The following is a 16436-nucleotide window of genomic DNA, read 5'->3' as shown; positions in this document are numbered from 1 at the left end:
GGACTTGGGTCCATGAGATATCTAAGTGACAGTGCATTAGATTTCTTTCCATTCCAGTCAATGGCAGAGCTAATGCTGGCCTCAGTTGCAGAGCCAGGTCTCAAAACAGGACCAAGGGCATGTTTGCAAAGCCCTGTGATTTGATTTTTTTTGCTCTACCAAACTGACCATGGTAAAGAGCCCAAAGTCTGCTTGTCAGTCATATTCCTCTCCCCAGCCCTACCAACACTGCTGCTGACAGTTAAGGAGAGAGATCAATACTAAATGCTGACAGTCTCTTAGAGAAGAGTTAGAAAACAGGGTGTGAGAGCAAGAGCAGCTGGTTGATATCGGCAGATCCCAAGGTAGGCAGGTGGTCTACAGTACAACAGAAGGAAATGCCTTTGCACATATGGTTTTTAATGAGGTGTTAATTGGGCATTGGGTGAACAGGACAAAGAAGCAAAAGAGGATGTGGCTTGAGGTTTTGGCTGATGCAAAGCTGGAGGCCTGGAATAAAAGGAAAGCTGGGCTTTTACGGCCCCTTGCTGTCATTTCCAACAGGAGAGGGACACCAGGTGGGCAGGCAACTCTGGTCTAACATCACAGCTGGCTCTGGAGACCTTTCCCTCTGCTGGTGATGTCTCCAGGTGCTCCCACAGTGCTGGCTGTGGAAAGAGAGATCTCTGAGATGTAATGGTGAAGGTAGGAAGCATTTGGGTTTGTCCTCTTCTCTCAGGCAATGGAGGGAGATGGAACAGGACGCCCACCCAGGACTAGCTGAGTGGGTGCAGGGTGCCTAATGCATACAGCCCCAGTGCCAATAATTAACACATGTGAAATTGATGAAAGAAACCAATTGGGGATGATTACTTTGCTACCCACATGAGAGAGCTTTCTCCCTTCCTTCTCCCTCCAGCACTACATCTGGTAGTGATTTTGCAGCCCAAAATAGAAAGGAAGTGGAAGAAAGAGGCTTAGCTGAGCTTGGGCCCATTTGAGGAGAATGAGTATGTCAGAGAGAAACAGAAGGGGTGTTGGAAGGATGCTTTGTTTCCCATACCACTGGTGTTTTGCTGCAAAGGATCTTGTGAGGACTGATGGTTGATGCTATCTCCTGTGCATTGCCTGGGCTTTGGGTATAGCGATAATGGCTGTAATCCCATGACCATGACTCTTGCATCCTCCTGACTCTTTGGCATCTGGAGTTCTGGAGCAGGAGAAAGAGGCTGTGACAACTTTGCTTTCCACCACCTTGTGCTGAAAGATCTTCCCCATAGCCTAACCAGAAAAACCAATTTTCTTCAGCTGCCTCCGTCACATGCTCTGGGCTCTGCCTATGGGGCTGAGGGGAAGGGCTGGGCTTGAGCAGAGAGGGGCCCAGCCCCAGCCACGCAGTCTGGGTTGGAACACTCACCATGCACCTTGGGCACCTTGGCTTTCAGGTGTCGTTCGCACTTGGCCTTGGCTTTTAGTAGTAGGAAGATCTGCTCCTCTTTGGTGATGACATCATCAGCATCCACCTGCAGCAATAAGGAGAAATGAGGTTAAACCTCAGCATGGGAAGAGCAGAAGGACACAAATTTTCTAGATAATGCCAATGATCTGAACACAAAATCTCCTTTGCACCAGTAGTTTCCTCCACCAGCCCTGCTCTGCGTATCTCAGTTTGCTCAGCAATTAGTGTGCCAAGCAACACCTCTTACAAGATGACATGTGCAATCATCTGCATACGCGGCAAAGGAAGAGCACGCTGCAATTGCTTACATCATGCACACACACGCACGGGACAGCAGCAATTTCTGGGGTGGTGTGCCCCAGTTTGCAGGGATCCAAGGGGAAAAAAACATCCTAGGAAATAATATTGGCATAGCATTTTTAAAAACGGGTCCCTTTGGGACGCAGAAGCATAGGTAAATATAATACTCAGGGAATGGCAAAGCAATGCTGTGTTTCCTGACACCTTCCTCTGGAAAATACTGCCAGGAGTTAAAAGTACGAAGGACTTCTCTCCTCTTAAGAACTCCAACCTGCCATCACCAGTGCGGTGCTATTTCCCGCTCTGCACGCAAGCCTTCAGCCACGTGGCATCAGGCTCTACAAGCGTCCCACCTAGATCCAAGCACATGTGCGGGGGGGGGGGCTGCCTTAGGCAGGGCTGTGAGCTGACAGCATCTGCCCCCAAAAGCTGAAGGCTCAGGAAGAGAGTCTGTGAGCATCACCCTGGGAAGATTAGATTTCTCCTCCTGTAGGTCTCCAGAGGTCAAGGGACAAGAAGAGGGGGGACAGGGAGGGTGCTTTACCCAGAGCCTGTTTTACCCTCCTCTGTTTGCTGCTTGCTGATACAGGGTGATACTCAGCCCTCAAAGGCACTTGCTGGTCATAAAAAAAATAATCTTGCTTCGTGAAGGTGGCACATTCCCAGGCATGGCTGGCCTCGGGAAGCTGGGGGTACAACAGTGGGGAAGGCTTGTTCTACAAATGCTTTGATTGTTACAGCACGCAGAGCTTTCACCTAATGCAATATGGCTGCTTTAATTTTCTGCTGTGCCTCTTGGGTGTCCTGCTCAGAAATCCTACTTAGCTTGTGTGTCCTGCTCAGACATCCAGGACCAGTCCCACTGCCAGATAAAGTCTGAGATTAGGAAGAACTTTCTCCCAGGTCAGTTTGGCACGAATGGATGGAAATTTCATTGTACCCATCCCAGCTACACTGGGATGATAGTGCCTTTGTTCTTTCCTGCTTTTTTTCCTAAAAGAACAGTATATTTAACCTTCTCCTATAGTCATTTTCTACTCCACATTTGAATGGGTGAAGCGGATTGTACCCTGTAGATGCTTTGTGATTTGCAGCATGGAAGGGGGTGAGGAAAGCTGTGGACTACGTCCATCTACTGACAAACCTCCCTTGCAGGCTCTGACCACCCTTGTGAAACCTTTAAGCTTTGGGTCCATCCTTGGTACTCTGCCTGTCACGGCAGAAGAGTCTCTGGGAGGTCAGGACTGGGAGGGATCCTCATCCACAAGATCACCCCATAGCTGGTTCAAAGCACAGAAGAGCCACGTGTAACGCCTTATAGGGCTCCTGAATCAAGGATGTGGGTAAGGCACTAGCCTGAGAGAATTAAGTAATGTAGTAAGTTGGGATAAATCACTGCTCTTCTCGTTGCCTCTGTTTCCCTAATATTTCTCTGTCTTCATTAATTGGACTATAAATGCAATGAGAGCAGATGTTGCCTCTCTCTGGATTTGTACAGAATTTAGCACTCACTCATAAAAGTGTAATGTAAGCAAGAAGGGCTGCAGTACTGTTCTATATAAAAAGCTACATCTTTTTTTTTTTTTTTTACAACTTATATTGACTTTGCCAGTGAGACACCACTGTAAATCTGTAATGCAAAACCTAGGGTAGCACTCCACATCCTGATGGATGGAGCAGACCTAAACCTCAATGCATAGTAGAGGCAGGCAAAGGAAAGAATACAAAAACGTTGTGAAGCCTGTAGTGATGTGCAGATGAGAAGAAAACCTGCCAACAGGTTGTAGAACCTGCCTGTGGAGGTGGCTGCTCATTTCAAACCCTCTGAAGCACAGACTCCCCAAACCCACTGCTATTCAGAATTAAGGTTCCTTCACTCATTTTAAGTTGATTCATTTTGGAAAGCAAGTAAGATAAACCAACTGAAGGCCAATTAGTTCTTGAGCAAGACTTACTACAAACGACATAATGAGGGTTAATGAAATCCAGCTTAGAAGTAAACTCAGATTCAATTTCCCAGTGCGGTCCTATGGAGAGGAACAGTGGATGTTTGAGCAGCTGGTGTGGTAATGGATGCACAGATGGGTAGCTAGATCTGATAAGGGGATTTTGAGTAAAACAGAAGTTAGTTTTTCATGTCCTTGGAAAAAATCCTTCAGAAGTGGGAGCTGGTTTCAAAACCGCGTTAACGTTAATGCAAAACAAAGCCATCCCTTTCCAGATGTTTGGCCTGTCCACATTTAAGGCAACATCCCACATTTCAGCTCTTTCATTGGAAACCTTCTGGGTCAAATCCTGATGTCACTTATATCTGCAAAAACCCTGAGTGATCCCACCAAACCTGGAGGAGTTAGTCTGGATTTATAGCAGCCAGAGTAGAATCTGACCTCAGGCATTTCAAGTGATTCATCCCTTGCACACTTAGTCCTCAGGCTCCTTTGGCCGTGCTCTGAGGGCAGGGCAGCTCCCAGCCAGAGGGACGTATGGTCTCCAGGCCAGGCACAGAAAATAAATTTTACTTCCCAGAAAGTGAGATTAGGCACCGAGCACTGTGCCCAGAGCTGGGCAGAATGGCTGGGGCAGAGCTCTGAACTCAACCCAGGTTTTCAGCTTTCCTGAGCCCTGGTTACCAGTCTTAAATTTCTAAAAACCCGCCAGACCCTTTAAAAAAAAAAAAAAAAAATCTCCCCGTTCTCTCCTCTCCCCCAAAACTGGTATAAATGCTAAGCAATATGTTTAGGACGTGGTAGTCCTTGGTCAAGGAGGCTGAAACACGTATGGAAACACATATATGAATAAGGACAGAGGTTTGTATTAAATCCTGTGACTTTAAAGAGAAACTTATTCTCAAGAGACTTGCAGGAAAACTATGCAGTATGGCAACGCTGCTCCTTTGCTGCTGAGTAACTCACATTAAACACCTAAGTAAAACTGGGCTGATAGCTGGTGCTTAGAACTTGTGGTCCCCCCTGTCCCAACCCCACCTTCCATCCCTCTGCCTCCATCCCTTGTCAAACCCCTCACTGAGACCTTTCAACGTGTCAGCCAGGCTGAAAGCTCTCCAGGGACAGAGGATCGAGCTTTATGCTGCCGGATCAGACACTGAAATGGCTCAGCCTTGGGTTCGAGGTACAGTAGGTAGGAGAGGGCAGACACCCACAGCTGGAAACCGTAGAGCAGATTTGGATCTGTCAAATGCTGGAGCACTTTTAACAGTTTAATACCACTTTTTTCTATGCATCTGATTTTCTTGCTCTGGATCTTCTGATGTTAAGATGATGCTGCCCTATTCATCTTTCCATCCTGGCTGTCAAAGGTTACAAGAAATCCACAGAAACGTTCGCTTTGCAACATAGATGCACGCATAATATTAGACCTATCTGGAGCTGGCTTGGCAAAACCTCCTCTTTGACAAACAATCTGAACACCTGATCCAAAAAATACTGTGGGACAGCCTTGCTAAAATCATTAGCAGTTGCGTATGCCAACTTTTTGGAATCTGAATATCCCTAGGCAGTTAAATAAGTGGCTTCATTTTCAGAAGTGCTGAGGTATGGGCTGCAGAAGTTCATAACAGGTGGGAGCTACTTCTGGTGAAGCGGCCGCTGCTCTGGAGTGGATTTGGATCCCTTGGGTTGGGAGAGAAATGGGGCTGGAGATACTGGTGTGAGAGGTGTCTGTAAGATACTGGATGGTGAGGAGAAAGGGGGCTAATTAGTCACAGTTTCACAGAATTTGAGACCTGGGAGGCACAAGATGAAGAGAACAAGGTCTAAAAGAAACAGGACAACACATGTAAGCAAATCACATCAGTAAATTCAAAATAGGATTAGACAAATTAATAAAGGACAAATCCATCAGTAGCTGTTAAACACTGTAGCCTGGATGCAAATTTCTGATGCAGGAAGGTCTTAAACTGCCAGTCAAAAGCTGGAAGATGACAGCCATACAAACTGTCTCTTTTTCTAAACATCTGGCAGCTTTTTCTAAACTGGCAGCTACTGGGGATGGTCTGTTAGGATAGAAAATTGACTGAATAAGGCTATTTTCATATATATCTATAGGCCCTCTATTTTTCTAAGGCCACAGAAACCTTGTGCCCTGCTGAGCATCCAGGAACATATATATACATTCAGGGTATGGTCCAGTTTGACACGCTCAACACAATCTGCTCTGTGTATTCTCTGCACATTCTTTCTGAAAAAGTAGATAGCTAGTGCTAGAAGTGCTTCATCCAAGCAAGCCCTGCAGCCACAACTCAACAAGATTTGCATATTCAACATTTCACTCATCTTTTACCAAGAACCCCTGCTATGATCCCACCCATTCACAGCCCAACACCTCTCATTCTGCAGATATTATCCAACAGAAAGGAGCAAGCATCATCTGTGCTCACCAACCTGCCTTGCTGGCCAACTGGGGACATCCAGGATGAGATTTATCAATCTGAGGTAATCACCCAGAGTGCCCCTTATAGTTGCTGAGTATTTAGATACACAGATCAGCTGAAATTCATTCCAACCTCAAGCTACTACCTAAAATAAATCAGATCAGCTGTGGGGATTTTTTTCCCCCCTTTTTTTGGGCAGCTGGAGACTGCAGGGCATGTTAGCAGCACTGAGAAGATCAGTGGAGTTCAGGGGCAGAGCTTTTGCTGGCATGAGCTCTGGGGACAAAAGAAGCATCTGAGAGAAGTCAGAAACAGTGTCACGGAAAGGTACATCTTCCAAATCCAACTATTTGGGAGTATGAGGTCATTGTGCCCCTGCAGAAGTTAATCACTCTAAAAGAACTGACAGCAAATCCCTTTTCACGAGCTGTCCCTAACTTGCTTCAGCATAAATTCCTGCACTGAGCTTACTTGGCATCGAAGTTGCACAAACTCAAGGGACACGGTCAGGCTGGGCACCGTGCAGGTAGGTGCAGAAGGACAGTTCTGTCCTTCACTGCTGCTGTTACCAACTAGGTGCAGCTGGAAGGGATGGGGGCTCCTCCCTGGCCTCCCCAGTTTTGCAATCAAAACCCATCTGCTACTCTTTCTCAATGTTTATCACCTCTTGGCTTCCCAGCACTGCCAGGAAAAAAAAAAAAAAAAAAATCCTTATGGGGAAAAGATCTAGGAATGTTGTTGTTTTTTTTTTTTTTATTTCTCCCCCTTGTTCAGAGAAAGCAGAAATGCAGGGCAGGAGGCAGGCCAAGCTGGGAAGGGTGAAATGACAATGCTATCCAGAGGCTGTTAAATCAGTTTTGGTTCAGCTTTTTCCCCCCCTTTTCCTTGCCCCCAGAGGAGGCCATGGGATAATTATGATAATGTTTTCTGGTATTTCCATTTCATTGGCCGATCTCCCAGCCACTAAAGTAAACCCCAAATCTCAACGGGGAGGTCATATTCATCCTTGTTTATGGGACTCATTTTCAGAAATAACACTATACTTTTTGTGAAACTTCCCTGGCAGCAGCTCAAAAAAATAGCTAAAGGCAAACAGATTCCTTGGTCAGGGTTGAGAGCATCACAGCCGCTCGACGGGCCCAAGGCAAGGGACTGCTGGTGATCACCATCTTGGATGGCAGTAGACCAGGCAATCACCGGTGTGAAGCAGAAAGGGGGTGCAGGCAGGAGGGGGGCTCAGGAGAAAGAAGGGAAGAAGGTGAAAGTGAAAATGAAAGCATCAGTGCTGGTGATATGGAGGGAAAAGGGAGGTGGGTCACCAGGGTGTGGGAAGAGGGTGGGACACAGGTGGAGCTGGCCGTGCAGGTCGCACCCCAAAGCAGCCCTGCTGATGTTGGTGATCATCTCTGGAAGGGTGATCACGGTGTTGTCCTTTTGTGAGGAGTGAACCGGATGGACTGGGGTGGGGACACAGCTTTGGGGAGCGTGACAGGATTTTTCTGAGTTTTTCCTTTAACAGTGCCTGAGGTGAGCTGGGTGAAGGGTCTCACTGAAACACCAAATCAAGCAATATATAGTCATGAACCAAGTCCTTTTTCTGCAACAGAGACTGCAATTGAGCTGAGGGCATGAGCGGAAGGGAAATTAAATTAGAGCTTCATTCCAGCTTTGCTGATGGAGCAACCCCTCTCCTAAACTCTGTAAGGGTCAAGATAGCTGTTAGAATTAGGAGACTAATCTAACCAAGTCTAATATAACATCAGACCTGCAGCTACCACAGGTGAGCATACCTCTAATGATATCAGAGCATCAGGCTGGGCTGAAGGCGATGCGGTACTGATACCAGGCATGCAGACAAGGGTGGCACAAATAAATAATGCCACAGAGTAGAGATTCGTCTGCCTTTGCAGCAGCTGATGTAGCTGAGCCAAAACTGGGTTGATCAGGAGCTCGTGGCGATGGGGAATTGCTCAGAAGCAGGAAAAGGTGGCAGCGCGGAGGTGGCTGGGAACACAAGGCATTGCATGAGGTTGGTCAGTAGTGGGGTGGCAACAGGGGATGGTGTAGAATTGAGATCCTGACCCCTGCTTTTTACAAATGGAAGAGGATGGATTCTCTCGATTATTTTGTGATTGGGTTTAAATATCTAGTGTGGCTTCTCTGCTTTCCTACGCTTCTGCAAGTGAATGTTTGTACAAACCCTGCATCTCCTGGCTACTGGTCCCTGCTGGTTTACTCAAGTCCAGATGAACCCTGGCAAGAATGGAAGGACCAGGGATTTGTATGTGCTGTCTTGGACAAAATGTACCCTGTGCAATCTCTGTTACCGGGTCTGCTACCAGTCCTATAGCAAAGTACGATCTGCCAGGCTGCAACTCCACTGGTGATTAACCGTGCCCCGTGTCTGGCTGTATTTCACACAAGAAATACAGGTATCCTTGCCATTTGCTGGATTTGCACGCTGGCTTTTGCAGTCAGGGTACATGCACCCTGGTAAGCAAAACTTGTTGGGTTCAGACGGAGATTGTGAACCCGCCACTTGACTTTGGAAGCCAGCACATCAGGCAAAATACATCCCTCATCCCCTAAAAGCTGCTCTAGATTTGTGGTTGGACTGTGAGGGTCTGGCACTTCATATTTCAGTGATGGCTTACAGCATCTCCCTCGTGGAGAGACAGAGCAGAGTAAATACAGATAAACGGTGTTTATTCTCTTCTAATTTGGGCAATGTTGGATTTGCCCACTGCCCAAATAATCTAATTCCCTTTCTTAATTTCCTGCTACCTCCATGCTGCTTAGGCTCTGCCTGCCTGCACGTTATCAGTGCCTGGGCATAAAAAACATGCAGAAACAACAACAACAAAATCAACAGCAACAATTCCCTGCAAAGAGGAGCTAACTGAGGGGCGAGAGCAGGGAGTGGTACTTGTTCTGCCCTGAGGGATTTAATTTAACTGAATAAGCATTATTTCCAACATCAGGGGAAAAAAAAATGTGGTTTGAAACCTATTTCCTTTCAGGTTAATGCTGGAAAGATTTAAAAATAAATAAAGCCAAAGTGCCAGTTGGTCCAGCCAGAGATACAGTAGTGAAAGCAGCAGAGGCACGATCCACTGCCAGCAGCTAATTGCAAAAGCTACGGAGCTGTGGTTTGCTCAGGACACTGGAGTAGCGAAGAGGATGGGGGGGAGGAAGGTTGTTTAGTAGCAGGTGACCCTGGCCTCATGGACAGGCCAGGTCCAGGCATGAGAAAGCAGATTTGAAGCCACCTCTGCTGCTGAGTCTGCAGCTTGTGTGGGCTGCTGCAGCGGGACTGATGTCTCTCCCCCTCGGCCGGCCGCAGATGCTTCGCTCAGTGCGTGCAAACGGGGGGGTGGAGGTGGGTACGACAAGCCTCAGGGGGACTAAGCATCAGATTTACCCACCTGCTGTGGGACCAGATGCAAGCCTAGCAAGAGTTCTTGTTCCCTGAGCTCTGCTGTGCCCCGTGATGGAGAAGCACAGGTCTCTCTCTCTCCCCCTGCCAAATATTACCCATAGTGATGTTGCAACGATGGCAGGAATTCAGATTTGAGAGCTCAGGCAGGTGGGTGCTGAGCTGAGCTCTCTGCATTGCTGTCCTGCCACGTGAAGCCGTGTGTGTCTGTCCCTCACCCCATCGCACTTACAGAGGATGGGAATCAGCCTCATGAGATGTCTTACTCCTTTTAAAGACTGAGCTTTGGGACAACAAAATCAAGAGGGTGTGAAGACAGAGGGGTGAAAGGAGGAGGAGACCCAGGAGGCACCCAGATGAAGAAGAGGATGGGGGAAAAGGAGTTGATGTGAGGAGGAAGGAAGAGCTGGTTGGATCCTGATGAAATAGGACTCTGGCCGCAAGCTGGGGAAGCTCTGAGCAGCTAGTGCACAAGCTGCTCTGCCCTCTACCTGCTTTTCCCAGCCTCCCAGAGGGTAAATGAAGTTGGTGGTTTTGCCTTAATCCCTTGACCACATCACCCAAACCACCGCCTGCTCCAGAACAGCAGGACGTCTCTGCCCCGGGTAGCCGGGCTCGGGAACCCTGCACTGCAGCTACGGAGAGCTGAATAACCTCCTGCTGTGTTCAGGGCTGTCTCAGCCCTTCCCACCACTGCCCTCACCAGGCTGGCTGGTCGCTCTTCATCCAACCCTCAGATGCCAGTCTCCCATGTCTAGCAGGTGTCTACACACTTTTGAGGAGCTTGCCTCCCCGTTTCTCGGTGCCTCGTTGCCCTCTGAGGAGAAGGACACACTCCTACGCTCAGACATAAACCCATCCTCTCTGCCCATGTATAACAGAGGCCAGATCTCAGCACGGTTCTCCCATGACTGCTGAGATTAGAAAAATGCCAGTGAATGGAAAGAGGAAATGTCGGTATGGGAAGATGCTGGGCAGAAATGGGAATGTTGCCTCCTGTCACTGTTTCCTGGGGAATACTGCAGGCTGAGCTGGTCTCCTTGATGCCCTTCCAATCCCATTTGCTCTCACTTTGCCTTCGGGAAGTCTCATCCTTCAAGCAACACAAGAAAAGTGGGAAGAAAATCTGCCTGGACAAAGTGCAACTTGCAGACTCACGGTAACTCATGCCAAAGGAAATAAACTGATTTGAACATGGATGTCCACTGCATTTATAACCATATGGCAAAAAATTTCTTTGGCATGGAGTGATACCATGACAGCAATAGAAGAGGACCTTTATCATCCTTGTCACTTCCAATCTCTTCAAGTTGATTACCTGTATGGATGTCCTTCCTTAGCCATCCTGGCATGCCAATGCCTCTATTACTATGTGATCTCATGATTTATGGTCATCACATATCATTTATCAAGGAGAACTGACATTTATGATGCATTTCCAGGACCTGGAGTTTTAGGAGAATTTCTGTCTCACCAAAATGACTGTCTGCTTTACACCCCTGGATTAAATAAGGTGTAACCCAAGAGGGTGAACTATGAAAAAAGATCCTTCCAAGGAAGGAGAAAATTCACTACAACTGCTTATCAGTGCTGCCCAAGCAGAGGTGGTCTTCCCAGTGATTAGAAGATGGAGCTGGTGTAGAGACGTCAGCAGTGATCAGTACTGATTTGAGTTGTTTTCTTGGATCACAAATAACACACATCACACTCCTCACTTGTGCAACCGGATTACTGTAGTTAGGAATGATTAATCCCAACATAAAGCTAATGTCTAAAATATTCAGATGAATCACACCCTGAAACTGCCAGCTCTCCCCTCTGACTGCAGTGGGTCCAGAGAAGGACTTGCTCAGCTGGAGACATCCACGTCTCCAGGTCTCTCATGTGAGATGACACAAACCCTACCCTGAACGTCTCAGCTGGGTGTCCAAGCTTGAGATCAACACAACCCAATGACTGTCCTCTCTGTCTAGACCAAGGCAGGGCCTGCAGGCTTAAACTCAAGCTAGAAAAGCAGTTCTGTGCTCTCTGAGCTGCCAGAGAGATGCAAGATTGCTCCTTGGTGCCTACTTGGCAGCTGAATGTGATGCCTGACCCTCCTGTGACTTGGGGTCCCCTTGTTTGTTGCTGATGGAGTCATGTCTCTGTGCCCCACTGGTTGAAATATTGGGAGGACCGTAAAAGAAAGCAGAGGTCACTCTGACATTGTGTTTTGATCTGTCTTGGCTCACACCAGTACCTTTCTCTTCAAGGAACCATACAAATAAGTGCGCTGTAAGACCGCCATTTCTCAGCTTGTGGGCCTACCTTCTCTCTCGTTTTGCCCCCTCATTCTTTGAAAGCAGATGGTTTGTTTTGGGTTCATACCTTGCTGTCTACAATGATTGCTTCACAAATATCAAGGCTGCAAGGCTTGATTTCTGCCTTTTTTTTTTTCCTTTTACATTTTATTTTGTCTTGCAAAACAAGACCCCAAAAGGCCATCCAAGGGGTTCTCTTGTGAAAATGGACACCTCTTTCCTCCCTCCCAGGCTGCTACCACAGATGCAAGGAGGATCATCTGAGTACAGGCCCTGTTGTCCTGGAATTGTCTAAGGAAAGTCTGCTGTAGTTATGTGGCAGATAATGTCACTTGGACAGAACAACAGAAGGCATGTATTTTTCTTATTTCTTTGTGAGAAAGTCCAACTCCTTCCCCTTTATCTTCCCAGTTCCCTTGCACCTCTCAAACCCAACTCCCTCTTTTGGTTTCTCTCCTGATTCTCAAAGCTTCAGGCAGTGGTTTTGTTGTTTGTTTGTTTTTTTTTTTTTTTTAAACATTTCTAGGAATACCCTCCCTGGATGAGGGAGCTGGAGTTCAGTCCAGTGCTCAGAATTGTCCTCAGACAAGACAGATGGTTGCAGTCAGCTGGGCCAAGGATGCAAACAGAGCTGTCTTAGTGCACTCTGACACGTATTCCCTTGTTATCTTCCCACCATGGAAAGTACTGATAAGAAGTGCTTATCACTTATCTCACCATGAGATTAGAGCTTTAGAAAAGGAGTACTTTTTACTTTTATTTCTCATACCAGCAGCAAAAGAGCTGGGGGTTACAAAGCACAATATGCCCTGTGGGAGAGTGCTTGGGAGGAGGATGCCAACAACCTTTACTCAGCTCTCCAAACTGCACAGAAATGGGATTCTCTCCATTTCACAACTAACTACCACAGCTTGTCTGAAACCAGGTCAATACTACTAATGCTTAAGAATGAGAGACTCCCAGTGGAGTGTCTAATTGAAAGCCAAGACAGCAATTAAAAGAAAGGCCTATGAGTCAACACCTGCTATTAAGTAGCAAGAATTAATTACCTATTATTCAGTAGTAACAGCAGCAAAAAACAGTCTGGTGACTTTAGTCCACAAGTACTAATAATAGGTGTGCCACTGTCACACCTCAGCAGTCTTTAGATGCTCAAAATTAGACAAAATACAGATTCATATATAGAAATAACAAATATTGTATATACTCATCCAACCCCACACATACAAAGATCTTTGTTTTTCTTTCAAATCAAGCCAAAACAAGATTTTCCTATATTGCTTGTGAAATAGTCATTAAAATGTTGACTGTAACATCATTAAATTCCCCCCAGGTGCAGCTGTAGAGGGAAAATCTTATTCTTCCTATTATTTGCCACAAAAGTGACAGGAATCCCAATTTTTCTGAGCAGTGCAGACGTAAGAAAATCAGATATCCCCAGCAAACCACACTTGGTTTCCCCAGCAAGATGGATGGACAGTCCTGGTGTCAGGCTGCTCTGGCTCTCCAGCCGTGCCCAAAGGCACAGCCACTTTCCTTTGCCAAGAGTGTGCCGGAATTGGTATTTCAGGATAAAGGTTTTGGATCCAGTGAGTGATGGAAAGGTCTTGATAAGAACATCTCTGAGCTGCTCTGTATTCCTGTAAGGTAGAGCAGTGCCCCTACCACCACCAACTGCTGGGAACTGAGGCACACAGTGATAAGGGCAGGTGACATCTCACCTAACTTGAAGAATCTAAAATGCAGATGTGGCATCGGAACTTGACATTCAGAGTCCCTTTAGAAGAAGAGAAGAGAAATAAGCACTTTCAGGGAGCTGCTCTTCTGCTCTGCATTAGGACTTTGACACCAGGATGAGAAGAATCATGCTCTGGACTCTGCTAGCTGTATTGGTTATGTTTCCACTGACTGTACAAGAAGCCTGGGGTAAATTCAGCCTGAAAAAGCTAATCCATGTCCCCTGCAAGTCACATCAGTCCTCACTTCACTGTCTGCCACCAATGATCATGCAAGTACCGTGTAGCGAGCGAGGGTTTGAGCCTGGACCTTTAACAGTGCAGACACCTCTCCTCTCATGACCCCCTCCCTGCCAGGGCTGGGTGAAGCTCACCAAGCAGCCCTGAGCTCTCTGCCTTCATGGGTTGCCATCTACAAGAGATCCTTTAAGGGCAATTTCAGTACTACTGTCAGTAAGTGATGGTAGTGTTGCACTCATCTTTCTAAGGCTCCCAAGCTTGCAGAAGAATAAAGAGAAGACAGAGCATCCCAAGCAATCAGATTCCTCTCCTGATGCCAAATGCTTTGAGATTCAAGGAGTGAGCTAATGCCAATAATCTTTAACCCCACAGATAAATCCTGGGGTTAGAAAAACCCTTACGCTCTCTGAGGGTGCCTATCAAAGCAATAGCTCAGGCACTAAAGCATTTTTCTGTCTTCTTAACAAAACCCCGATGGTTACAGCTACCCAAGATGTAGGATTCGCGGACAGGTCATGAACAAAATGTAGTGTAAAGCCAACATCCCAGAGAACAAGGCGCCTAAGTCCTCTACACCTGACCAGAGCTCTCACTGCTGGTCGGCCCCTTCTCCTCCCGTGATGGCCCAGCTGCACGACACGAGACTCCAGCAAGGAAGGTCCCAGTGCTGCATGTGCAGGAAACTAATACCAACTAATTTGTCACCCCAGGTCAAGCAATTCCAGTTTCCAAAATAGATGTCCTTGTCCTTGTCACAGGAAATGCTGGGACTTCGGACCAGTCCCAGAGGGAGACGAGGTGGACAGTAGCCCACCATCGCCGTCAGTAACCCCAAACTGCTTTGCTTTTTGCTGAGCTATGAACAGAGCCCAAGCAAACACTCGTGGAGCATTGGGGAGCGACTGGAGGCTGATGTCACCCCCAACACCCCATCTGAGCTGAGCCCAACTGGCAGCAATCCTGCCAACAATAGCCGCTGAATCCCCAAGGGCAGCTGAGCAGTCAGATGCCACCCGGAGCATCCTCTTTGGCATGCGTGATCCGAGCCATGGAGCTATTTTAGCAGTGAGGTCAGGTGCTGCTTGAAAGACAGCCCTGACAACACAAAGCCTTCTTTTTTTGAATACATTCATCAAACAAACTTAGGATCAGGCATTTCAAGGCCCAGCTGTTGCTTCTCCTGGGCTTGGCTTTCAGGTGGAGGCCAGACAGTGGTCTATCAGTTGCCTCCGTCTTTTATGGATTCCCAGAGGTGGGAAGCAACTCCATTGGAATGCCAGTTCAGCATCTCCCTAGCTGTACATACAAGATCAGATTGCCTCTCTTGGTGCAACCACATGCATGTGAAGCAGCTAGGAAGCAACCTCTGTCAGCAAAGGTCCTGAAACTTTGGATGTGGGGTGAATGTGGCCCCATATGTGTTATAGTTAATCCAGCCCTGAGGTTGTCAGTCAATCCTAGCTGGAAAAGACTTTTCCAGCTCTGCTGTACAGGATCCTGACTCCCATATTTGGACCTGCCATTGTTTTTTATTTTTTGAGATGTCAATTCACTGATGAAATTGAATGATTATTCCAGAGACCTATGAGGTGATTTTGTGTAGGCTGTTGCTCACCTCAAGGTAAGGGAAAGGCCCAGCTGGAGATGCTTTTGTGTAACATCATCCTTGGCATGCCTCAACCAGAGCATCACCCTTGGACCACTGAAAAAATCAAGGCAGAGCTGAGGAGCATCTACGAAGGAGAGATGTTGATCTGGACAAAAGGGATAGAGTGAGGAAGAGGGCAATGCCAGTCTGTAAAATGAAGTAGGGTCCACTGACTTCATGGGCTAGATCTTCACATAAAGGTACTACAATGAGGACATCCCCACTTCATCATCTGAATACCCTTACATCCCACCTGCCCTTGCAGTCATTTCAGGTTCCTCATACTGCTCAAGCCTAGAATGGCCCAATATTGCCAGGCAAAAGGGGGATAACATGTGGAGGTGACCCCAAGTTCAGGCAGACCATGAGGGCACTTAAAGGAGTAGGGCCAGGACGTGGGAGCACACGCAGTGTCAGGCAGCTCCTGGCACTGACCGGCATAAGCCCAACCTGTCAGCATCAGCTCCCTGGTTCAGGTAACGAGTCACAACTCAGCACCCACAGGGCATGACATTCACCAAGAGGCCAAATAGCCTCAGCTGGGAGTTCGGAATGATCTTGTCTTTCTAATTTGGTGTTGAACTCTGAAGAGTTCAGGGACCTACATACCTTTGCAACTCTAAACGTCCTAGGTAACTACATCTGTATCGCTGGGAGTTTGGAAAGTGAGTGGAGGTGACAGCCTTTCTGCCTCAGTTTCCCCCAGCCACACCTAACCTTCTCACCTTTCCTTGCCTTATCTGTTTTGACTACCTCTAATTTTTTTTGTGCATATATGTCTCACCGGGAGAGGGAATGGTGGGAGGAGAGGAAAGAGCAGATTTCAGAGCAGGCAGCTGTAATGAGCTACAGAAGCATTAAGCTCTTTTCCCTTGGTGTCAGGGAGAGCTCTGCTTGCAGTGGGAATGAGGAGACAGCTCCTGCAACCTGAACTGCTGCTCTGCAGCC

At 47.3% G+C, this 16436-nt stretch overlaps 1 protein-coding gene across 1 annotated transcript in view; it reads right to left on the bottom strand.

The window, feature by feature from the left end:
- PTH1R (parathyroid hormone 1 receptor) overlaps positions 1-16436 on the bottom strand; it is a 121526-nt gene that overhangs the window by 57517 nt on the left and 47573 nt on the right. The window contains exon 2 of the mRNA XM_010301893.2: positions 1397-1502. Within this exon, the coding sequence (XP_010300195.1) occupies positions 1397-1502 (106 nt within the window). The remainder of the gene's footprint in view (positions 1-1396; positions 1503-16436) is intronic.

This window comes from Balearica regulorum, chromosome 2 (genome assembly GCF_011004875.1).
Source record: "Balearica regulorum gibbericeps isolate bBalReg1 chromosome 2, bBalReg1.pri, whole genome shotgun sequence".
NCBI lineage: Eukaryota > Metazoa > Chordata > Aves > Gruiformes > Gruidae > Balearica > Balearica regulorum.
The sequence above is the reverse complement of the archived record's forward strand: the minus strand, read 5'-3'. Positions and strand labels throughout refer to the sequence as shown.